The sequence below is a fragment of the Chiloscyllium punctatum genome, chromosome 11 (genome assembly GCF_047496795.1).
Source record: "Chiloscyllium punctatum isolate Juve2018m chromosome 11, sChiPun1.3, whole genome shotgun sequence".
Classification (NCBI taxonomy): domain Eukaryota; kingdom Metazoa; phylum Chordata; class Chondrichthyes; order Orectolobiformes; family Hemiscylliidae; genus Chiloscyllium; species Chiloscyllium punctatum.
Window position 1 is genome coordinate 17,260,551 of NC_092749.1, and position 26,255 is coordinate 17,286,805.

At 41.8% G+C, this 26,255-nt stretch overlaps 1 protein-coding gene across 5 annotated transcripts in view; it reads right to left on the minus strand.

Moving 5' to 3' along the window:
* Nucleotides 1–481: 481 nt before the first annotated feature.
* wdr27 (WD repeat domain 27) overlaps nucleotides 482–26,255 on the minus strand; it is a 491,161-nt gene continuing 465,387 nt past the window's right edge. For 4 of the 5 annotated variants that reach the window (XM_072580377.1, XM_072580375.1, XM_072580376.1 and 1 more), the window contains one exon: nucleotides 4,397–6,269. In XM_072580377.1, coding sequence (XP_072436478.1) covers nucleotides 6,222–6,269 — 48 coding nt within the window. In that variant the 3' untranslated portion in view covers nucleotides 4,397–6,221. Of the gene's footprint in view, nucleotides 737–4,396; nucleotides 6,270–26,255 lie in introns of those variants that run through there. The other variant, XR_011961786.1, reaches the window with a different exon arrangement.

The following is a 26,255-nucleotide window of genomic DNA, read 5'->3' on the forward strand; positions in this document are numbered from 1 at the left end:
TCTGTGTCAGTGATAGTTGTAAACTCAGCAGTGAGATTCTCCAAGGCTCTGTGTGTCAGTGTGTATGTAGCAGCAAGATTCTCCACGGCTCTGTGTCAGTGACAGTGTAAACTCAGCAGCGTGATTCCCCAAGGCTGTGTGTGTGTTAGTGGCACTTAAAGCAGTGCAGAAGATTCTCTCTCTCATCATTTCTGGAAAATGGTAAACTCTGTTTCTGAGCAGTTTCATTAAAATTTAGAAAATGTGTGAAGCCCTCCCACTCAATGTTATTAACATGTACATGCACCAGTGAACAGACTTCGAATCAGCCAGGCAAAGAGGAGGGGAACCTGGTTTCCAGCAGTCTGCGATAAAGTTCAATTTAATGTGGGAGCGAAAAATAGGAATCTGATACCCTTTTAATTTCCAACTTCAAAATCAGATAGCAGAATGGAAGCACATTCTTTTCAAATGATGCTAACGACATCTGTAATACCGGTGTTCCATGAATGTGAATTGAATTCTCTGCGGTGTACTTTCTTCCTTGGCACTGGAAATGGGAAAATAAATAGCATGCAATAAATTTTTATTTCTTCAAAAAAATGTGGAGCATTGTTTGGGTCGTCTGAGCTACGCCGCAGAGAGTCCGCTCTTGGTTGACTGAGGCAGCAACTACCTTCGATGGTGAAGGCTTTTTCTCTCCTGGTAGAGTAGGGAACGCTTGGCAGATTCAGGACGAAGAATGAAAGCTGCAGAACTTCCTTGGGTTGAGTTTTTGATCCATCGAAAGCACAGAAGTTGACCGAAATAAAAATAGAAATGCTGAGATTCAAAACAGGGTGCCAGGAGGGGGAGAAATGTAAAACCAGTAACCAGCAGATCGACATCAACTCAAACTCTCTGGGGTTTGAGGGAATGAAAGTGGTTCCTGCTCATTGATTCCCCCCAAACCTCAGGAAGCTGCTTCAGTGATTCTGGTCCAGTGACAAACTCCAGTGAATTGAACAGTGTGGCTTTAACAAAATAAACTGGCAAAATGCTGGAAATCTGAAGACAAAAAAAAACAAAAGGTACACCACAGGCCTGTTGGGATCCAGAGAAATAAAAGAAATAGATTGATGCTGTGTTAGAATTGCAGTAAATGATTCCTATTCAAGGCTTCTGTTTCCCCTTTCTCCCATCGGATACCAGTGTCTTTCCAGTAATTTCTGTTTCATGATTTAAAATGAAACAAGTTTGTGGGAAGCAGGCATTACTGAACGAACCAGCATTTCCTGTCCATTACAAATTGCCTCAAGGAGCTGACTTCCTGAACCCTGAACTCCATCTGGTGTAGGCAACCCACAGTACTGTTAGAAGGGTGATTACAGGTGAAAGAGGTAAGGATTTGGCTTTTTAATACAGCAGAATGAGTGATGGTCTCAATATAGTGGAATCAGGTCACTTTTCTTGGATGTACCAGTGCTATGAATGGAATGTGTTTAGGTTTACTGTATACCCTTACACATTGAAAAGAAACATCCTACACTTATGAAGTGCTCATCGCGGCCTGATATCAGTCATTTCACCTTTTCTTTTCAGCATCCCTGCATATCAGGAACAGAATGAGATAGTTCAGTCTCTTGTGTCCAGTCCACTCTGCTTTTAAGATTATGGCTCATCTGTATCTTAACTCCACTTACCGACCTTGGTTCTGCAACTCTTAATTCCCTTGGTGAACAAAAATCTGCCAATCTTGCAGTTTTATAATTCTCAGTTAAAGTCCAGTCTTAAGAGCATTTTCTCTGGGACAGAGCAGGGGTGGAGGGAAGGGTTTTTTTCCAAAGCTCCACTATTCCTTCTGTGAAGAAATCCTTCATGGTATTTTTCCTGTATGGACTACTTTGATTTCATCAATGTAATAGAACATAGAACATAGAACATAGAACATAGAACAATACAGCACAGAACAGGCCCTTCGGCCCACGATGTTGTGCCGAACTTCTATCCTAGATTAAGCACCCATCCATGTACCTATCCAAATGCCGCTTAAAGGTCGCCAATGAATCTGACTCTACCACTCCCACGGGCAGCGCATTCCATGCCCCCACCACTCTCTGGGTGAAGAACCCACCCCTGACATCTCCCCTATACCTTCCACCCTTCACCTTAAATTTATGTCCCCTTGTAACACTCTGTTGTACCCGGGGAAAAAGTTTCTGACTGTCTACTCTATCTATTCCTCTGATCATCTTATAAACCTCTATCAAGTCACCCCTCATCCTTCGCCGTTCCAACGAGAAAAGGCCGAGAACTCTCAACCTATCCTCGTACGACCTACTCTCCATTCCAGGCAACATCCTGGTAAATCTTCTCTGCACCCTCTCCAAAGCTTCCACATCTTTCCTAAAGTGAGGCGACCAGAACTGCACACAGTACTCCAAATGTGGCCTAACCAAAGTCCTGTACAGCTGCAACATCACCTCACGACTCTTGAATTCAATCCCTCTGCTAATGAACGATAATACTCCATAGGCCTTCTTACAAACTCTATCCACCTGAGTGGCAACCTTCAAAGATCTATGTACATAGACCCCAAGATCCCTCTGTTCCTCCACCTGACCAAGAACCCTACCATTAACCCTGTATTCCGCATTCTTATTTGTTCTTCCAAAATGGACAACTTCACACTTGGCAGGGTTGAACTCCATCTGCCACTCCTCAGCCCAGCTCTGCATCCTATCTAAGTCCCTCTGCAGCCGACAACAGCCCTCCTCACTGTCCACAACTCCACCTATCTTTGTATCATCTGCAAATTTACTGACCCACCCTTCGACTCCCTCATCTAAGTCATTAATAAAAATTACAAACAGCAGAGGACCCAGAACTGATCCCTGCGGAACTCCACTTGTAACTGGACTCCATGCTGAATATTTACCATCTACTACCACTCTCTGACTTCGACCGGTTAGCCAGTTTTCTATCCAATTGGACAAATTTCCCTCTATCCCATGCCTCCTGACTTTCCGCATAAGCCTACCATGGGGAACCTTATCAAATGCCTTACTAAAATCCATGTACACTACATCCACTGCTCTACCCTCATCCACATGCTTGGTCACCTCCTCGAAGAATTCAATAAGACTTGTAAGGCAAGACCTACCCTTCACAAATCCGTGCTGGCTGTCCCTAATCAAGCAGTGCCGTTCCAGATACTCGTAAATCCTATCCCTCAGTACCCTTTCCATTACTTTGCCTACCACAGAAGTAAGACTAACTGGCCTGTAATTCCCGGGGTTATCCCTATTCCCTTTTTTGAACAGGGGCACAACATTCGCTACTCTCCAGTCCCCTGGTACCACCCCCGTTGCCAGTGAAGACGAGAAGATCATTGCCAACGGTACTGCAATTTCCTCTCTTGCTTCCCACATAATCCTAGGATATATCCCGTCAGGCCCGGGGGACTTGTCTATCCTCAAGTTGTTCAAAATGTCCAACACATCTTCCTTCCTAACAGATATCTCTTCTAGCTTATCAGTCCGTTCCACACTCTCCTCTTCAACAATACAGTCCCTCTCGTTCGTAAATACTGAAGAGAAGTACTTGTTCAAGACCTCTCCTATCTCTTCCGACTCAATACACAGTCTCCCACCACTGTCCTTGATCGGACCTACCCTCGTTCTCGTCATTCTCAGGTTTCTCACATACGCATAGAATGCCTTGGGGTTATCCTTGATCCTATCCGCCAGGGATTTTTCATGCCCTCTCTTAGCTCTCCTAATCCCTTTCTTCAGGTCCCTTCTGGCTATCCTGTATCCCTCCACTGCTCTGTCTGAACCTTGTTTCCTCAACCTTATGTAAGCCTCCTTCTTCCTCTTTACTAGACATTCAACCTCCCTCGTCAACCAAGGCTCCCTCACACGACCATTTCTTTCCTGCCTGATCGGTACATACATATCAAGGACACGTCGTATCTGCTCCTTGAAAAAGTCCCACATTTCCACCACATCGTTCCCTGACAGCCTATGCTCCCAACGTATGCTCCTCAAATCCTGTCTTACAGCATCGTAATTTCCCTTCCCCCAATTGTAGAAACTTCCTTGTTGTGCGCACCTATCTCTCTCCATAACCAGAAACTTCCTTGTTGTGCGCACCTATCTCTCTCCATAACCAAGAAACTTCCTTGTTGTGCGCACCTATCTCTCTCCATAACCAAGAAACTTCCTTGTTGTGCGCACCTATCTCTCTCCATAACCAGAAACTTCCTTGTTGTGCGCACCTATCTCTTACTTATTACCAGGAATTAACTTCAGCACTCATCATTTTGAAAGCTTGCAATTTGTAAACTCCAAGTCTGGTCTGGAATAAAACACAGAGCCTGGTTTGAATCTGCTACTGCGATGTGTTGTTTTATGTGTAATATTTTAATTTTCTCACTTGTTATTTGTCTCCACTGTAAATTTACAGTGGTTCGTCTTTGTAACTTTTCACTTGCATTTATCCTTTTCACCAATACAGGTTATTAAATGCTCAAAAATTACACTTAGCCTTGACACTGTGTCTATCCCATTAAACACAGAATGTAACAAATGATACCTGCTTCTCAGGATCTAAACATCAGGTGGACCTCTAACAGGCAGAATAATGCAAAGCAGAAAACAATATTAAACAATAAATGTGAATCTGAGCTTGACAGTTTGAGAACCTGTATTTAGTTTCTAAAAAAAACTCAACAGGAAATTAAATAACTCGTATCTGAATAAAGGATGATGAAGCAATTTGATTGCTAGTAAAATCACAGCTTCAAGGACGGAAAGCTCCTATCCTTACCTGGTCTTCCCTAATTCCAGTCCCCCACCAAACCTCACTTTCCTCTGAAGTGGCCAATCAAGCTAACGGATTTTGTCATTCTTGTATTATCCTTGGCGGAATGTGGGATCTGGCGCAATAAATGCTGGCCTTATCTATATCCCGACAATGAGTTTTAAGCAGATGGGAGGGAGTTATAGATGCAGTACTATTAAGGATGGCTTTGCAGATCACGGAAGTATAGGTCAAGTAACTTCTGAAGACCTGCATTCCAGAGCTGTTCCAACTCTGTACATCTAGGCTTTGTTCTACCATTATACACAACGTGTGCAGGGTGATTCCAATATGGGCATGGGGTGTGATATTGAGCAAAACTGGTTGTGACCTAGATCATTGTTCTCTTTCACTATAGGAGGTAAATATCCAAGGGTTGCTGTGGTAAGAAAGCACATGTAAATTCAGCTTGTACAGTCTTACCTGGAGGACATGAGATGAACTCCAAAAATCACACATATACCTTCTGTAAATCTCCATAGAGGTTTCAATCTTACTATCTGCTCTTATGGGTGCTTTGTTCTTTATATATAAACTTTCAGGTATTGCACTCTGCCTTGCAAAGATGAGGAAAGAGACTTTTGAATATCACTGGTCAAGAATGTACAGTAATGCTAACTGGAATATGAAGGTCCTCATGCCATTTCTGCCCTTTTGGAACTAAGTCATCTCATTATCCTCATTGTTAACCATCTTCTGACAAAGTCAAATATTCTCAGAAATCATTCATTTCAAACTAGTAGTTCACGATTTAATTTTCAGGCAGCTAATTACAGAGAGTATTTGTTAAATGAATGTGTGAGGATGAAATGTTCTATTTTGGTCTGTTTGCAAAGATAAAGAACTTTTTTTTTAACTGAACTGCCATTGGTTTCTAGAAACCATTTAGTGGAGGAATTAGTAATTATATTCAATGCATTTATCTCTAATTACAAGTCTTCATTAAGTTAATAGAGTTCTTCCAAAACAGTGAGCTGTTTAGATCAGCAAAGACAGTATGAAAAATTGCCTAGTGGATTTACAGTTTCCTTTTCAAACGATAAAGTCACAGATAAGTTCTTCATTTTCAGCCACTAAAACACAAACAATTCTAACCACACGCTCTTCTCTCTAATGGTCTGACGCAGTGTTGAAGCTTATGACACAACTATTTTGGCTCAGAATTACTTTCATCATCTTCACTGAATAACATCCATTTATCTCCAAGACTCTTGCCAATCTGTTTCCCGCAAGCCCTTTATCCCAGAGACATTGAGAAAATACCAAATATGTCACTTGCTTCATCATGAATCTCTGACCTCCAACCTGCTTCGCAATTTGTGATACTTATTGTTTGGTTTCTGATATGATTTCTTCCTGTTCTATTCAGGTTATGATGTGCCGTCAGGATCCTCTGCCCGCTATGGTACAAACAGTTGGAGTTTGCCGTCCAAGGTGGCTGTGATGAGCTGTGACATAAAAACAAACGAGACATGGCACATTACAGACCAAATAAACTGCTAGTCCTCCTGCATTATTACTGTGACCTCTCTCTTTCACTTGATGTTTCAACATTATTCTATCACTGACATTGTAATTTCCTGCTGTTAATGGAATTGTAAACCTGATAATTTTGATGTTTATGTACAAGATTATGTACAAAATACTCATTGGTTAACATTGATCCAATGCAATTTGATTCAAAAAATGATTCTAAAATTGTTAAATAAATGTATTCATATATCCAAGGCTGAGATAGACACATTTTAACCTGTAAGGGGATCAAGGCTTTGGGAAAGGCAGGGAAGTGGAGTTGAGGATTATCCGATCAGACATGATCTCATCAAATGGCAGACATGACTCAATGGGCCAAATGGCCTACTTCTGCCCCTACGCCTTATCGGTCTTAGACTTGAATTGCTAAGCACTTATTCATATGGTATAATCAATTCTTTGTCACATGAATTCAAAGGAACCTTTGAAGGACTGAAGTTATGAAGTACCGCAGAAAGCAGTTTGAACTTTAGTTCAAACCAGGCACAAGTCCTGCTTTGGGACTTGAACTCAGATTGGCATTCATCCCTTTGTGAGATACTTCAAATACTCAGGGAGGTTTAAAAGAATCCTTCAGCAGTGACTGTCAATTTAAGCAGATGTGGGAGAAAAGAGGGGTAATCTTAATTCAGCGTTATCTTGTTGTAAGTTGCAAGATTCATTTTCCATTCCAATGGTTAGACTATTTGTTTTTAATAAATATATGTCACTCCACTATCTTAGCTGAGTTGAAGTTCCAAACTAATCTAAATAGAGCTATTACTCATTTGCAAACTGCCCTAAAAACTAGCATGTCGAGCCAGTCTTTATGTCTCTGTCCATGGGTAAAGTCACAGTGTATCATTCCTTCAATGTGCTAATACACACATCAAAAATTGTGTCATATACAACATCAGAAGATTAAACAGAGCTCCGGATGGCCTTCGGCTGTCCATCTGAGAAACCTCTACCGATTCTGCCTTAAATGAATCCAGGATTCCCAACTCAGCTACACCACTGTCCACCAATTTCATACGCTTATCACCTTTTTTTTTAACAGTTTATATTCTAATAGACTGGATGAAAGAAGGAAAGCAAAATTTAGAATTTGATGTTTAAATTCCATTGAATTGACTGAGCTCTGATAATGAATGATCCAAATTGATTCCTTTTGCTGTCCCATGAGGCATTGCCTGAGTGTTATGGTACTGTGCTGTGGCATTTTCCCTCTCTGAAACTGAAAGTACAAACATGCTAACTGCCCGCAGGATTCTGTGGGAACTGCTCAGGAATTGTGGGGTTGTATCTGGTCTTCCCACGAGACAGCATTGGCATTACAATCAGCGCAAAGTAAACTGGGGTGATATACCAGCCTCCTCCAGGAAACCTCTATCTCGGGCCCGGCTCTCAGTCCAGTACCAGCACCTGTCAGCAGTGGATGACTTCACATACCTCAGCAGTACACTTTCTCTAGCTTTTTAAATTGATGACAAAACACATACGAGAATTGCCAAAACAAAACCAGCCTTTGGTAGATTTTGAGCATCAGTTGGAGAAAGAAGAGGATGAGGTCGGTGTACCATACTGAAAGTTTATGGAACAATAACCCCGCCCACTCTGCTCAATGAATGGACAGTGTATCAGCATCATGCGTGGAAGCTGAACAATTTTCACTTCTGCTGCCTTCTGAAGCTTTTGAGGATCAGATGGCAGAAGTAAATAGCAGTCACTGAGATGCTCACCAAAGTAAGCATGCCAGGTAAGCACACCATATTGAGACAACCACAACTGAGTCGTCTAGTTGTGTATTCAGAACATCTAGTATTTGCTTAACAAAACAGACCACCTGTGGAGAGCTGGAGTCTGAAGCGTGTTCTTATGATGCTCAAAGGACACTCTGAAAACTCCACACAGAGGTTTTGATCTCGACTTTGAGTCCTTGAAGTAGCTTGCCCAGGATCCCTAAATAAGACACAGCGCAGCCTCCTTTGGAAACAAATGCAAATGGCAGACAGAGAGAAATCCAAGGAAAGGAAATCCAGAGCCAGTAACATTGCCTAGATCTCAATTTCTGCAACATCCTGATCTATTTGCAGCAGAATTTTCTGCTGTGAATTTTGGCCTTAGCAGTCACATATGAATCCACCAAATGCTCACCAAATGTCCCAGATGATGGACATGATCACTTTTGCCTTGAAGGACGGGCAAGAAATGGCTGTGTAGGACCACTGGTAATCACAAGCCTCTACCATTCCTGATTTCAAGTTCACTTTTTACTTTCAAAATACCAGGCTGTCCTTCCAGGGCGGAAACAGATCTGAAAAAACACCATGAAGTTCTTGCTGTGTTGTTTAGTTGCACAGTCCTGGAAATATTAGAGTTTTGTACAGTAAGAAATGCTGTGGAGCCATTTGTTACAAGTTGACTAAATGTTGATGGGTCAAAAAGGGTGGTGCTGGAAAAGCACAGCAGGTCAGGCAGCATCCTAGGAGAAGGAGAGTCGACATTTAACTCCAAGCCCTTCATTAAGAATGCGGCAGTGGGAAGGAGGCTGAGAGATAAAAGGGGGCGTGAGAGTAGGGCTGGGAAGAAGGTAGGTGAGAAGGCAATAGGTGGATACAGTTGGGGGATAAATATGATAGGTCAATGGGGAGGGTGGAGCAGATAGGTGGGAAGGAAGATGGACAGGTAGGACAGGTCAAGAGTCAGTGCCAAGTTGGAGGGTTGGATCTGGAATGAGGTGGGGGGAAGTGGGGGGGGGGGGGGGGTGAGGAGAGATTTGGAAACTAGTGAAGCTGATATTGATGCCATGTGGTTGAAGGGTCCTCAAGTGGAACATGAGGTGTTCTTCTAGTTGGCGGGTGGCTCTGATTTGGCAGTGGATGAGGCCCAGGTCCACTTTCCTGATGAAGGGCTTAATCCTGACACATCGACCTTCCTACTCCTCAGATGCTGCCTGACTGGCTGCACTTTCCCAGTGCCGCACTTTGCGACTCTGACTCTCCAGCATCTGCAGTCCCCACTTTCTCCTAAAACATAATGGCTACAACATGTCAAAGTCGAAGGGTGTGTGACTGCATGCTTTGATAATAGTGCACGTACTGCATTATGAGGGAATATGATTGCAGTATATGTGTGAGCTTCATTAACATTGATAGCATTTAGACCTTGTGCTGAGTTTCCTGCTTCTGGCAAAGGTTTTGCCTGCATTTCCCACCTCAGCCATATTCATCTGGAGTCTGGAGTTTTGGCCTGCTCAAACTGGCTCCTTAAAGGGAGATTATCACTTGGGGTGCAACTAATGAAATTTGCATTCCCTGCTTATGCAATTACAGTTTAAAATATTTCACTCTGGACTTTATTTGGTTCTGCTGGCAAGCCTGGAAAGGAAACCTAGCCCATTTCTTTCCAAAAGTATTACTGTTTCTATTTGAATTCCAACCCATGAATTAATCCTTATGTTGAAGAATAACTTTGATTCTAAGAAGCTGCATATTTTCGCCTGGAGAGTAACTCAAACTGTAGCCAATTTGCTCCTATTTTATTGATGCCAAGTTATGTCCAAGTATCTTTCCAATGTCAATTATTCAAAAATATATGTGTCAAAAATTTACACCAAAAGACAAACCAAACCTAGGGGTGGTACATTCCTTTTTTTTTTGAATCTTAATAATTAAAAATTAAAATTCAATTCATTCAAATGTCAGCCATGCACATCAAACACATGGAATCTTAAGCCTGGATAAGTGATGATTTTTAACATGACTTATGCAAGATCCTAAAAATGCATCAAAAGGAATAGAAAATGTAGGGGAGCCTCAGTGAGGACGGACTTTCAAAAAACTATAATCAATTCGACAGGAAATGACATTCTGCTGCATCTTTCGATGGTGTTGAGAGCAGCTCCCCATCTCCCATCCCAACGTTCCCTCAGCACTCCAAACTGGCACAATTTGGGATGTGGCTAAAGTTGTTGGTAGGGATTAGTCTGGATGTAGCACTTTAGGGAATGGTAGGAGAAGATTGAGGAGACTTAGGGTATATTGCAGTGTCACTTAAATTCAGATGTCTTCAGGCACAAAGGCAAAGGAAACCTGGTCTCGCCATGTTCAGATTCAAAACATATTTTACATTTTTTTTACGCAGACACCATCTCTCAGCTGGTATACTGACAATATATGTCAGTAAAATATATCCACTAAAACGCTCTAAACTGTCCATGACAAACATACACAAAGGATAAGACTGGCATATTAATCAGAGTTAAGGAAGTAAAGCTGACTTCAGCTTTAACATATATTTGAAATCCATTCATGAATTTCTTGGGTATTTGATGCCACTAGTTACAAAACTGTCTTTATTCTTTTCCATACTAACCACATGGAATGCTGTTTAGACTCACTCTTGGTCAATAACTGGCACAGTGCCTCTATTACCTGTCCATTCCAAAGATGCAATATGAAATCGTGCTCGTGTTGATGTTTCATTGCATTTACATTGTCTGGTTGAAATATCCTACAACAGTGGCCTCTTTATTGTAGTGAAATGCTGAAATGGTCTAAATGCCCAACTAAGCAGATGGCTTCCTTCACAAACCCAAATTGGCTCCAATCGTATTGAATTGATGCCCAAACTGGTTATGTCTCAGACGAAAGTCAAAAGATGAAAGCAAACGAGTTTGAAAACACATTGTATACACAAGAAAATGTAGCATTCTTAAGGCATCCAACTTAGCTTCATATTTTCTGAACTCAATTATAACAGCTGCTTGTTTTGTTTTGGTTAGACCAAATGTTTGCAAATTCATGAAATATTTGAAAAAGTACCTTATAAAGCCTTTTATTAGATCCTGTGAATGAGTTAAAAAATAAATTAGGTTCATGAAATCAAGGGGAATTATAGCATTATTGATAAAGAGATGGCTGGATGACTGGAAGCAAAGGACAGTGTAAGAGAATGCATCCTGGTTACTGGTATTCCCTGGACGATTGTCCTTCAAGCCAGTCTTATTTTTTATCTAAACAAAAATTTGAATTTAAATTCATCCAATCATCAATCATAGGGATTAGTCACATGTGCTTTAAGAACCCGGAATCAGGCAGCTGTATGACTTTAATATGACATAGCAAATTGGGAAGGACAAAGTTATAAAGATTTTGAAATATTGTAGGAAGACATGGTGGCTGATGCTGAAAATGATTGATCCTAATGCTAAGAACTTATATACAGTGAGAAAGCAGAGCATCCTTGGTGTGATGCATTATTAAAATGGGCAGGTCTCTGCCTCTGCTTATTTATGACCTTGTAAGTGTGCAAAACATTGTCAAACTCTTCTGGAGCATGTAGGATTATTGTTCTTAGCTTTTCACATGCTCTGCTGAAATGGCTTTAGGTTTGTGTCTCTTCCAGATGTAATTCCATATCCATAGCTATATCTCACAAAGTTCCATCAGGGCACTTAGCAGTTGCCACCTTTCAATACCTTTTCATTCTCTCTGGCCTTTTCTCTTAACACAATACTTATTACTACAGGCTAGCCTCACAGCTCTATCCTGCACCACTCCAATGCTTGAATGATTTCTTTATGTCTCACAGACCAAATAACATATGTAGTTATCTGATTAGGGCATTGTACAGTAGTATCATCTTTTAACACAGACAGCTTCTGTAACTTTCCTTCCAAGCCACGTATCTCTCTCCGACACTAAATAACAGCCTAACATCCCGATTGATGTTGTCCAGACCCAGTATCCCTGATAAGGACTCTCATAATTACTTATTATTTGGGGTCAACATGGCCTTTGGCAAGCAATGTTTTCTTGCTTAACTTGTTACAGATACTGATAGCTGCTATTTCTTTAAAGTGTTTAGTCTGATAGCTTTAGCATTTGCGAGGAGTTTGTTTCATGGCAATTTCATACTCTGGGACTTTTGACCAGAACGACCTTCTGTTTTCTTTTCCATCATCTAACTGAGTTGGTATCTGTTTATTATTAGCTGATATAAGGGTCAATTAATGAGTTCTTTGATTTTAAAGATCTCTTTTCCACTTCACTGATGTAACTGATAAGAGCTGAGTAATGCAGTGATAAGGCTAAATGAGTCACATTCACTGTTTTTCAATTTCATTCTTCAAACTTTATCCTTTCTTTATTCTATTCATTACCTGTTTTTATACTTCAGACCAGAGACCACTGTCAAAAAACTTGTAAGTGATTGCTGTGTGCAATGCAAAGTTGAGATTGGGTTTGATTGCAATACCTTCCACAATTAAACAAATTGCAAATGTTTAATGTACAGGAACATAAGAAAACAGGAGGCCATTCACCCTTCAAACCTGTTCTGCCATTCAAATGCCTAACTAATCTGTACATTAATTCCATCTAACTACCTTCATCTATAATTCTTAACATCCTTGCCTAAATAAAAATCAATCTCTGTGTTAAAATGTCCGAATAATCCACAGCCTGAACAGCTTTTGTGGAAGTGAGTTCCAGATTGTCTTTATGTGAAGACGTGCTTCTAGACACCATTTTGAACGATTCAAATTTCCAAGTCCTGCTCCTTTGTTTTGGACCTGCCACATCAGGGGAATTAGTCTCTATCTACTCAACAAAACTATATTTTTCATCTTAAAACCCTCAGTCAGTTTGGCCCTTAATCTTCTATACTCAAGGGAATACAAGCCTAGTCTTTGTAAATAATCCTCGTAATTTCACACTTTTGGTCCATCATTCTGTGCAACTCGCCTCACAGATTAAAGCTAGATACTTGGCACTTAGAAGCCATGGAGCAATAAACCAGGCAGAATTAGTGCAGTGTTATCAGGACAGGGAAAAATAAAATGATTGTGAGCAAGAACCATATGTACATTATTGTTTTGGTTTGTTTCTACTATGACTCTACAGCTGTCTCACCATTTCCTCTTTTATGAGGAGGAATGGCATTCTGGTTGGTTGTCAGTTAGGAAATAGGGGAATCCCCTGGTGTCCCACTTGCTAAGGCTAGCGTTGACCTGTAAACTCCAGTTAGCACTAAACAAGGCTATTCAGATCACTGTGTGCATTTCAGCCGACAAGAAGCCATCCAGCATTATTTCTCTTGGTTTATAGCCTTGTGGACTACAGCCCCTAAAGTGCTTATCCAAATATTATTTCATTGCAGCAGGTATTCTGCTTCTGCCAATCTTCCAGGTAGTGAGTTCCAGCTCCCCACCATCTTTAGGTGAAAAATGTTCTATTACTTACCCTTCACCTATACCCCTAGTTATGGACTCCTCAACCAATGAGAATACAGCCTCTTTACCCACTCTGTCTAGACACCCTCGTATGCTTATATACTTTGCTTAGGTCTTTCTTGACATTCCCTGTTCCAAGGAAAACAATTCTTGTTTGACCAATCTTATCTCTTAACGAAAGATAGTCCAGGTAACAACATCAATAATCTCATGTATTCCCTTTTAGTGCAACCACATCTTTCTTCTGGTGTGGTTACCAGAGTTGCACAGAGTACTCAAGCTGAGGCCTAATGCTGTTGTATCCAGATGCAACATAGCTTCCCAATTCTTATACTCTTTACATTCACTAAAGAAGACAAATGTCCTGTATACCTTCTCAGTCATGTTCTTTAACAGTGCAACTTCAGGGATGTGTGAATGAGCATTACATCTGCACCTTTACACTTTTCAGTATCCTACTATTTACTGGCTAAATTATTTGGCATGGTAGCACAGTGGTTAGCACTGCTGCCTCACAGCGCCAGAGACCTGGGTTCAATTCCTGACTCAGGCGACTGACTGTGTGGAGTTTGCACATTCTCCCCGTGTCTGCGTGGGTTTCCTCCAGGTGCTCCAGTTTCCTCCCACAGTCCAAAGATGTGCAGGTCAGGTGAATTGGCCATGCTAAATTGCCTGTACTGTTAGGTGTAGGGGAATGGGTCTGGGTGGGTGCGCTTCGCGGGTCGGTGTGGACTTGTTGGGCCGAAGGGCCTGTTTCCACACTGTACGTAATCTGAATCTGATCTGATCTTTCTCAGTAGCTTGCAAAGTTTAAAAACATTTATATATAAGAAACGTAAAACAAAGCCACCATGAAGGAGACAGTAGGTCTGAAAAAAGCAGTTATGGTGAATGTAGGCTTTCGTGAAAAATTAAAAAAGAGGTGAAAGAAAAGTGGAAGCTCATTTTATACCAGCGCCATTTTCTTTCCAGGCCTTCACCAAGAGAATAGAGAGAATAGTTAAGAGGACAAAATAAATCAGTTCAAAAGGCTTTAGTCAGGGGACAGAAAATACTTACAAAAACAATTCTGCAAATGAGGGACTTCAATTATGTAGACAGATTGAAGACATTTGAGCTGTTCTCCTCAGAGAAAGGAAGATTTAGAAGAGATTTGACTGAGGTGTTCTAAAACATGAGGGATCCATACAAAGCAGACAGAGAGAAATTACTTGATAAATCTTTCTGTGTTTCTGAACTGTGGAAGGGTGAAGATGAATGGCAGAATAATCAAACATGGTGTGAGGAATAATATATTTGTACAGCATTTAAAATACACAGACTGAGAATGTGGAGGAGGCAGATTCAGTTGTGGCTTTCAAAGGGAGGTTGGATCGGTACCTGAGTGGAAATAACTTGCAGGTGTACGTTCTCACAGAGAACCAGTAGTGATTCAACAAATTGAAAGGGCTGAATAGTCTCCTTCTATCCTGGAACCAATCTAAGATTCTAATAGACAATGCTATAGAAGAACAGGATTGAGCTGTATAGTGAGAAGATGGTGAGTGTGGTTGATGTATGATTAAGAAGGATGGAATTTGTTGGGCAAATGGCATTTTCCTTTATATAAAAAAGTCCTAAATTTTCCATTGCTGCTGAAGTACAGCTAATGTAAACAGTTCCATATGAGTATTATAACTGGATCAAGCTATATTAATAATCAGTTTGTTATATTAATAAGCAAAACTGCTACTTCACCAGTCAGACGGCATTTTCATTCAATGAAGTGTTCCTGGTAGGCTAATGTTACTTTCATACTTTGAATGTAATGTAAGTAACTGGAAGAAACAGTACCCAGTGTTTACAAGTACAGCCAACTGGCAATTTAACATAAATAACAGCTTATTTTACATTTTTGAACAGTTACTAATATCCTTTTAATCAACAAAACAACTGAATGAGGAAAACTTTTAACAAATTGCTGTTGTTTGAGATGTTGCTGGAACATTTAAAATATTTAATTTAAGGTTCACTGAGAATCTTAAAGCATAGATCCAACTGCCATTAACATGAACCAGATGCATGCTGACCCACTGCTTTCTTAAACAAACCTGACAAGCACCAAGGTATCAGGTCACAGTGCATGTTTGAGGGGCTGAATGGTCTACTGCTGCTTTTAATTCACAGCAGAATGAAAATGTTATCAATCTGGAATATTACAGTCTATTATCTTACAGCAAAAACTGCGAGCATTAATGTGCAGGGATGGACTTTTACGAACAGAGTAGATTAGGTCTGTATTTGTTGGAAAATTGAAGAATGAAGAAATCTTATTGAAATATACAAGATTCTTAAGAGACTAGACAGGCTAACGTTTCCCATTGTGGGAGAGTCTAGGACCAGAGGGCATACTCTCAGAATACTATAAGGAGTCACACACTGAAGACAGAGATGAGGAGGAATTTCTTCTCTCAGAGAGTTGTGACTCTGTGGAATTCTTTACCACATAGGGCTGTTGAGATTCGGTCATTAAGTATATTCAAGGTTGAGATAGACATATTTTTAATCAGTAAGGGCATCAGGGTTCTGGGGAAAAGGGCAGGAAAGTGGAGTTGAGGATTATTAGATCAGCTATAATCACATTGAATACCAGAGCAGATTTGATGGGCTGACTGGTCTACTTCTTCTCCAGTGTCTTATTTCCTGGTTTCAGCCAAAGAGAGCTAATTGTGATGAGGTCCTGGTAACTTTCCCCCCATTCCACCTTGGAAACAGGACCTAAATTACTATGTCATTCCCATCATTGCTTTTTAAATCCTTCTGTGGCTTCCCCTCCAATCCTGGCTCTCTATATAAGAGCCTGCAGCTTAAACCTGCTGAGATGCCTGCTTTCCTCCAATTCCTGCCTGAATCAACATGTTTAGGTAGACACTTGTGGGATGGAATCAGTAGGGACAATGAAGATCTAAAGCCAAGAGTGTGGTGCTGGAAAAGCACAGCCGGTCAGGCAGCATTCCTGATGAAGGGCTTATGCTCGAAACGTTGATTCTCCTGCCCCTCGGATGCTGCCTGACCTCCTGTGCTTTTCCAGCACCACACTCTCGCCTCTCATCTCCAGCATCTGCAGTCCTCACTTTCTCCTCCCTGAAGACCTAAGGTCCCTACTGAAGTGCCAATGTGAGCCCTGTGTTGTCTCTTTTAGGAAAGTCCTGCTGAATGCATACTACTCGGGCATTTAACAGGTCTCTCTTTAGGTGGCTGGGCTCTCTACTGAACAGTGGTGCTTCTGGGGACACAATGGCTGCTGCTGGGATTTCACCCCACCAGCCCTAGGATGTATTTCTTAAATCCTTTCCCACTGCGACCCTGCTTTGAGGTATAAAAATTGTTGTGACCTCTCAGTGAGGCTCTGTCAGACAGGGAGCACACCTGTTCTAACTCACTCAGCACTCTGTGCTGGCCATTGCTACCTCAGAGCCCCTGTTGCAAACTTTCAGCTGGCTGTTCAACTTTGGGTGCCAGCGCCAAGTTTGGGAAGCCCTGGTCTAGGGACATCACTGGATCCAAGGCCACAAATGAATGATGGTGGGAGGGGGTCACCACAAGGAGGTGGAATGGGGTGACTCGGCTGCAAGAGTGTGACCCTCAGCAGACAGTTGTGTGTCATGTCTCGCCCACATAGTGAGCCTCTGACCTGCTGCTACATTAATTCCAGCCGTAGCTGGATGAGACCCTGAAGTGGGAGCCCTTAAATGGCAGGAGAGCTGTCTCTGGGCCTGGCCATCACAAATTCAACAGGCTGGGGACAGGAAGTCAGTGGCATCCCACTCGCTGATTAATTGCCACCCCGCCATTAAACTTGCTATAGAGGAGGGAATTAAATTCCATTCATACATTCCAAGGGGCAGTGCTAGAGGTCTGAAAAATGCCCTGTTCAAAATGACAATAAGCAAATTCTGTGTGTAATATGGGGATGCAAGATCATGACCCAACCTTCAGTGCCTTAGCTTTTATTAGTTGGAGACAGAACAAGCATTCTGAGTTGTCTTGTATATTGACATCTCAGTATGAGCCGGTCAATGTTCAGCCTCTGTGATTGAGAACATATTATTAACCTACAACAGTGCTGACTTGCCTCATTGGCTCTAAGCAATGTTTACAATATACTGCTGACTGGGATGATCCAATTTGTCTTGTGTGTGTATCACAGAGAATCGCATAAATGTTTGCAGCACAAAATGAAGCTATTCAATCCATCGTTTCTATGCTGGCTTGCTGAAGGAACAGTTTACTCAGTGCCACTTCCCATAACCTCGTGCAGAGACCAAAAAAAATCAGCAACATTCACTCTGGCTGAGAATAATGGACCCAACCACTAGAGGGAACTAAACTGTTCCAAACAAGTACAAGTGACAAGTCACTGAGGAACAATCTGTGGATCATTGTCTTTATTCTATGTTTTAGAGTTTGTAAAGTAAATACCAATTTATATTTTATCTGCTACTAAAACTGCTACATATGGAACTGTGTCTATGGCTTTCAGAATGAGGAATATTTCTAACGCACTCAGTTCTCAGATGCTCATGTCCTAGTGAAGAGAATCTGCCATCCTTACTTGGCCTGGCCTACATGGGACTCCAGATCCACAGGAATGTGGCTAACTCATACTGTCCTCTTAAATGGCAAACCACTCAGTTGTACCAAATCAGTAAGAAGTCCCAACAAAGGAATTAAACAAGACAAACCCACTTGGAACCAATCTAGTTATCAGAAAAAATAATGGCAAACAGCCCTGTCGAGATTGCAAAATCCTTCTTACTAACAGCTGGGGGTTAGAGGCAAAACTGACAAACCAGTCAAGCGACAGGCTGACAGGCCTGTATGGTATGACTCCATGAATATGATAATATCCTCGACATCACCACCACTATCTCTGGGTTCGCCCAGACTCACCATCAGGACAGCCCTGGCAGAGGTAACAGTGGTAGGGTTAGAGTGAGGGCTATGGGAAGGGTTAAGGTCAATGATGCAGGAGCCCAGCACATCAGTGGAGAGTGGTACACAGTTGGGAGGGAGTTGTTCCTCAAAATCGATTCTGGAACTCATGAAGTCTCATGGAATCAGGTCAAGGAAACCTCCTGCTAGTTACCACATACCCTGCTTCCTCTCAGCTGATGAACAAGGAATCCTCCATGCCGAAAACCATTTGAGTAAGCACTAAGTGTAGCAAAGGTGCAGAATATCCTCTGGATGGGAGACTTCAACGTACATCATCAAAAGTGGCTCAGCAATTCCACGACCACCATTGCCATAAAGGCAGATTAACCCTGTTCAATACAGACTACAGTGCAGGAGCAATAATGGAGAGTATAATGGAGGAGCAGCACCAGGCAGACCTAACTATGAGGTATCAATCTGGAGACACCAAAGCATAGGATTATTTGCATGCCAAACAGCATAAACAGCAAATGACAGACAAAGCTAAGCAATTCTGCAACCTACAGTTCACATCTAAGCTCTGCAGTCTTGCCACATCAATTCATGAATGATGTTGGACAATTAAACTATTCACTAGAGGAAGCTCCACAAATCTCTCCATCCTCAATGATGTCGGAGCCCAGGTGCTAAAAGATAAGGCTGAATCATTTGCAACAAGCTTCAGTAAATAGTGTTGGGTGGATGATCCATCCTGACCAACTCCAGGGGTCCCCACCATCACAGATGCCAGTCTTCAGCCAATTCGATTCACTCCACATGATACCAAGAAATGGCTGGGGGTCCTTGATACCACAAAGGCTATGTGCTCTGACAACATTCTGAAGATAGTTGTGAAGACTCGTGTTCTACAATTTGCCACTTCCTCAGCGTTCCAATATAGCTACAGCATTGCTATCTACACAAAAGTGTGGAAAATTGCCCCATAAAATCCTGTGTATAAAAGGCATGACAAATTTAACCTGGCCAATCACTGCTGCATCTGTCTGCTCTTGATCATGTCAGCATCAACAGTGGTGTAAGGCAGGAGATTCCAATAACCAGCTCACTGATGTTCAGCTCATGCTTTACCAGAGCATCCAGCTCCTGATGTTATTCCAAACTTGATCCAAACACAGACAAAAGAACTAAATTTCAGAGGAGAATTGAGAGCTGCCAAGATGCCAATGACATCAGGGCTGCAGTTACGTGGTATCATGCAACATAGCAAAATCAGAGTCAATGGGTATGAGGGAAATCTCCCAGCCGGTTGCAGAAATGCTAAGCAAAAAAGGAAGATGGTTGTGGTTATTCGAGGTCAGTAATCTCAGTCCCAGGATATCTCTGCAGGAATTCCACACGGTCCTGGGCACAGCCATCCTTAGCTGTTTCATCAATGACCTTCCTTTCATCATAAGGTACATTGATGATTGTATAATGTTCAGCACTATTCATGACATCTCAGATACCAAAGCAGCCCATATCCAAACGCAACAAGGTCGAGACAATATCCAGGTTTGGGGTGGCCAGTGGCAAGTACCAGTCATGCTACACAAGTGCCAGGCAATGTCCATCGCCAATAAGAGACAGCCTAACCAACACCCTTTCACATTCAATGCCATTACCATCATTGAATCCCCCATTATCAACATCCTGGGAATATTATTGACCAGAAACTGAACAGCACTAGCCATATCAAGAGAAAGTTAGAGGTGAGGAATATTGCAGTGAGTAACTCACCTCCTGACTCTCCAAAGTCTATGCAACATTCTCTAGGCAGATGTCAGCAGTGTGATAGAATGCTCCCTGTGTGTCTGGATGAATGCAGCTCCAACAAGACTCAAGAAGCTTGATTCCATCCAGGACAAAGAAGCCCACTTGACTGGCAACAGTGCAAAAGAGTTGGCTGAAATATTTGCAACAATCTTCATCCCATGTCAAATGGATGATCTACCCTAGACTTCTCCTCACCACAAATGCCAGTTTCCAGCCAATTCAATTATAGAGCCATAGAGATAAACAGCATGGAAACAGACCCTTTGGTCCAACTCACATCTTAAACTGATCTAGTCTCATTTGCCAGCATTTGGCTCATATCCCTCCAAATCCTTCTTATGCATGCACCCATCCAGATGCTTTTAAATGTTGTAATTGTACCTGCCTCCACCACCTCCTCAGGCAGCTTATTCTATAACTGCACCACTCTTTGCATGAAAAAGTTCCTTTTAAATCTTTACCCTCGCACTTGCCCTCTAGTTTTGGGCTCTCCTTCCCTGGGAAAAATCCTTGGCGAGTCACCCTATCCATGGCCCTCATGATTTTATAAACCTCTAAAAGGTCACCCCTGGGCCTCCAATGTTCCTGAGATAAAAACCCTAGCCTATTCAGCCTCTTCCTGTAGCTCAAACCCTCCAGCCCAAGCAACATCCTTGTAAATCTTCTGTGCACCTTTTCAAGTTTGACATCTTTTCTATGGCAGAATTGAATACAGTGTTCTAAAAATGGCTTCACTTATGTCCTGCACATCCACAACATGACCTCCAAACTCCTAAACCCAATGCACTGACCAATGAAGGCAAATGTACCTAACGCTGTCTTCTTCACCACCCTGTCTACCTGTGACTCCACTTTCAGAGAACTATGCACCAGCATGCCTGGGTCTCTTTATTCAGCAACACATCCCAGGGCCCTACCATTTATTTAAGAAAGGTGGTAAGGAAAAGCCAGGGAACTACAGACCGACATCAGTGGTGGGTAAGGTGTTGGAGAGGATTCTGAGAGACAAGATTTACATTGCATTTGGAAATGCAAGGAATGAATAGGGACAGTCAACATGGCTTTGTGAGTGGGAGATCAAGTCTCACAAACTCGTGTGAGTTTTTGAAGTTGGTGAAGGCAGACTTTGCCTATATAGACTTCAGCAAGGTAATCAACAAGATTGTGCATAGTGGACTGGTTGGCAAGGTTAGATCCCTTGGAATCCAGGGGGAACTAGGCAATTGGATACAAAATTAGCTCCAAGGTAGGAGATAGAGGGCGGTAGTAGATTGTTGTTTTTTGGAATGTACACCTGAGATTGATTTGACGATATCAAAAATCATCACGAAAGAAGAATTGAATGAATCTCTTCTTAACTGTCAATGAAGTTAGGAAATATCAGATTCTATTGGTATTTGTAAATTCTGCTTATACATACCTTGTTGAAATTAAATTTTTGAAAACATATTATTTATAAATGTTGGATGTGTTTCAGATGAGGTAAGTGATTGCAGGATATAGTTAAGTGTAAGGTTTATCTTTGAAAGGGCTATGAGGGCCTCATAGCCCTTTTCTTTCTTTCCTTATGTTCCACCTTCAAGTATAGTTGCTACATTCCGACTTATGCCAACCCTCTCAGTCTCCTAGAGGTGGTGGTGCCAGGAATGTAAACTCTTGTCAACCCTGTTAATGTCTCTGTCACTTTTTGATCAGTTTCCACCAAAAGCATTTGGGAACAAAAAACTTTTTACCATGGGATTTTAATAACAAGTGGTTTTATTTTTTAAAAAATACTATTTAGTCATAGGTTGTTGGCATTCAGGCTAAAAGGAAGTTGTTTGTCCCAGAGAAAAGATGGTAATGCTAAAGAATACTGACTGATTTATAAGTTGATCTGAAAAGAGTCCTGTATCATTGTATCCAAATTCCGTTTGATCTTGGTTAGTGAGTGAGGGTGATGGCAGAAGCAGGACAGGATTTATGATATGGCTTCACTTAGGGGCAACATCACTAACGTTCCAATACAAAAGCGGGAGGAAGAGATCTGGAGAATTGAGTCCAATTACTGTAATGTGTGATTTTTTCTGAATGTATTTATGGGCAATGCCACTCCTAGTGTAACATTTGGCAATTTATCAGCTATCTTTCGATGAAAATTATGGGAATCTACTACTGAATTGTCTTTAAAATCACAGGATAAAAAGTTTTGTTCCCAAATGCTTTTGATGCAAAAATGTTCAAAAGTGACAGAGACGTGAATAGGATTGACTATATTATTACAGTTTACATTCCTGGCATCACTTCCTCCAGAATTGAGATTTCAATGAATTGGATCTTTATTCGATATACTTATTTCTGTTCTTATTCCTATATTGCATAGTCATGCCACATGCTTATTTGATTGCCACCATTCTTTTTATTGGCAGGGAGTTTCACAATGGATGAATACAGAAGTTTTGGAGAAAAGGATATTGCACATGTGCCATGGTGTCAACAGATACAGCCTAAAAGGAAAGCTGATTCATTGTCAAGTGCTAGTGTGCCACAACACCCCTCCTACTGGTTGCATTGCCCATTAATGGAACAATGGGAGATAACACATTAACTCAACCAGCACTCTTTTACCCTGTTGTTTGTTCGAATGAAATATGCCTTTTTATATCTTTCTGCAAGTACTATTTCATCATTTCTCACTAGCCTTTATCCTGGCTCTCGATACATCTATCTTGGTCCCAGTTCCGAATAGGCTGGTATTCCATGAAGCAATGTATGGAATGTCTCCATCATGGATATACTACGTATATGTTAAGCACGTCAAAATCTACAAAAAACTTCAGATCCAAATTCAATGGGTTGTTCAACTTGGGGTCAGAATGTTTGCACAGGCTGACAATGTTCTCAATGCTTTTAGCCTTCGGGATCAGGAAAAACATTCTCAATCACTTAACAATAACCTCACACCACATGGTTACATTATTGTACAGGGTTTTGTGGTTCCCCTGCCAAAGTTAGTGAATAATTAGGACAGGCTTTTAGGAAACTGAACGTTGACACCAAGAACTGAGTTGAGCAGTAAGAAGGTTAAATAGCCAAGAAAATGCAGAGGTCCTCAAATGACCTTTCGTGGTGGTGGGACAGGTGGTTGTAAAATCGAGACTCTAATGTGACTAGAGGGCACTTTGTACAGACCATAATGGATGCCCCATTGGGCTGCTATAAGTGTATCGGATGCATTGTAATTATCAAGCCAAGATGCCTTCACTGAAGGTAATGAGAAGAAATAACAGGCTGGAGCTCAACGATAACTTGTGATCCTTATCCCACCTTATCCTTACTTGCGGCTTGGGTGAGATGTGAAAGTACAGATCAGTTACAGTCATATTCCAGCAAGGGACCAGGGTTTTCAGCTAAAGATCACGGAAAAGTTGCAGAGACAAACAAGAACAAAACTCTGCAGGAGGAAAAAAGAAATCCCTGGTACAAGTTGGATACACTTCATTGTCTGTTGTGACAAAACCTCTAACAGGACTAGACAGGGAATATGCAGGAAGAGTGTTCTCAATGACCAAGACGTCCAGAACTAAGACTTATAGTCCCAGGATATGGGATGGGCCATTTAAGACTGAGATAAGGAGAAATTTCTCCATCCAGAAATCTGTGGAATTCTCTGCCACAGAAAGTGATTGATGTCAAATAGAGTCATAGAGATATACAGCATGGAAACAGATCCTTTGGTCCAACCCGTCCATGCCGACCAGATATCCCAACCCAATCTAGACCCACCTGCCAGCACCCGGCCCATATCCCTCCAAACCCTTCCTATTCATATACCCATCCAAATGCCTCTTAAATGTTGCGATTGTACCAGCCTCCACCACTTCCTCTGGCAACTTGTTCCATACACGTACCACCCTCTGTGTGAAAAACCTCTCCCTATAGCTCAAACTCTCTAACCTTGGCAACATCCTTGTAAATCTTTCAAGTTTCAGAACTTCCTTCTGATAGAAAGGAGACCAGAATTGCACGCAATATTCCAACAGTGGCCTAACCAATGTCCTGTACAGCCACAACACGACCTCCCAACTCCTGTACTCAATACTCTGACCAATAAAGGGAAGCATACCAAACGCCTTCTTCACTATTCTATCTACCTGCGACTCTACTTTCAAGGAGCTATGAACCTGCACTCCAAGGTCTCTTTGTTCAGCAACACTCCCTAGGACCTTACCATTAAGTGTATAGATCAGTGTGGTGCTGGAAAAGCATAGGCATGTCACGCAGATCTGAGGAGCAGGAAAATCGACGTTTCAGGCAAAAGCCCTTCATTATGCTTTCCCAAAATGCAGCACCTCGCATTTATCTAAATTAAACTTCATCTGCCACTTTTTAGCACATTGGCCCACCTGATCAAGATCCCGGTGAAATCTTCGGTAACCCTCTTCGCTGTCCACTACACCTCTAATTTTGGTGTCATCTGCAAACTTACGAACTATACCTCTTATGCTCACATACAAATAACAGAATGTTTTCAAGAAGGAGTTAGATACTGATCTTGGGGCTAAAGGGATGAAAGCATATGGAGAAAAAGTGGGAACAGAGAACTGAGTTGGATGATCAGCCTGATCATGTGAATGACACAGCAGACTCAAAGGGCTGAATGGCCTACTCTTACTCTTATTTTCTATGCTTCTATCTCTCCTCTGAAGGGTTGCTGCTTAAAGTTTCCTTGGCACATTTTCAGACGTGGCGTTCTATGATACAAAAGTTAAGCAATTCAAGAACCAGATGACATCTGCTCAAGAATGTTGTGCATTTTCTTTGTGACATTTTGGCTTTGTGGTGGAAACCACTGTGGTTAGGTTAAATTGCGGAAGAGGCCCCACACCAGGTGCCCAGTGATAGGAGAACATCACCAGAATAAGTTGAATTGGGAAAGGGGCTAATCGAGTCATAGAGGCCTATGGAAATAAGCCCTTTGGCCCAACCTGTCCATGTACCTGGTTATCACAATTAAAGTAGTCCCATTTGCCTGCAGTTGATCCATATCCCTCCATAACTATCCCATTTATGTAGCCGTCTAAATGTTTCCTAAGTGACAAAATTGTACTTGCTTCCACCACTACCTCTGGCAGCCTGTTCCAGACACTTAACATCCTCTGTGGGGAAAAAAACTTCCTCTGGACCCTTTTGTATCTCTCCTCTCCCATCTTAAACCTGTCCCTTCTAGTTTTAGACTCTCTTACTCTAGGGAAAAACTGTTGGCTATCGATGCCTCTCATGATTTTATAGATCTTTTCAAGGTCCGTCAATCTGCAATCCTGGGCACCTGATGGACCTATTTCTTGCAGTAGCCACTGCCTCGCTGAGGCGGCTCTCAGCTGTGAAGGCCTCTTGTTCCCAGATCCTGAATCCAAGCAATGCCCCATACTTAGTCAGGCATTCCCTCAACCTCTTTCCAGTTCTGTAGCCAGTGGAAACCACAGAGGACTGTCGAGACTGGTTGTTAAGTATACTGAAAGCTGAGATAGACAGATTTTTAATCAGTGAGGAAATTAAGGGTTGTGGAGTCGAGGATTATCAGATCAGCAATGATCTCTTTAAATGGCAGAGCAGACTTAATGGGTTGGAGTGTGGCCTATGTCCACTCTTTGACCGACGGTTTTATGGCTGAGATTCTGGTCACCTCCATAAAATCCACCCCCCCCCCCCGTTGTGTTTGTTTGTTATTTCCATATCTTTTTAGATATATTATTTCCTCTGTCTAGTTGTTGGCTTGCTTCCCTCTGTATCATTGACTCGACAATAATGACTTAGGATAGTAGCCGATTTCTGGAGGACACTGAAAGACTGGTGAAATAAACATACGTCTACTGGGAATTATAATAAATCTTTAGCAATCTTTGGTTAAGCCTCAGCTGGATAATCTATCCAGTTCTGGGCACCACGTCACAGGAAGGATGCCAATGACTTGGAG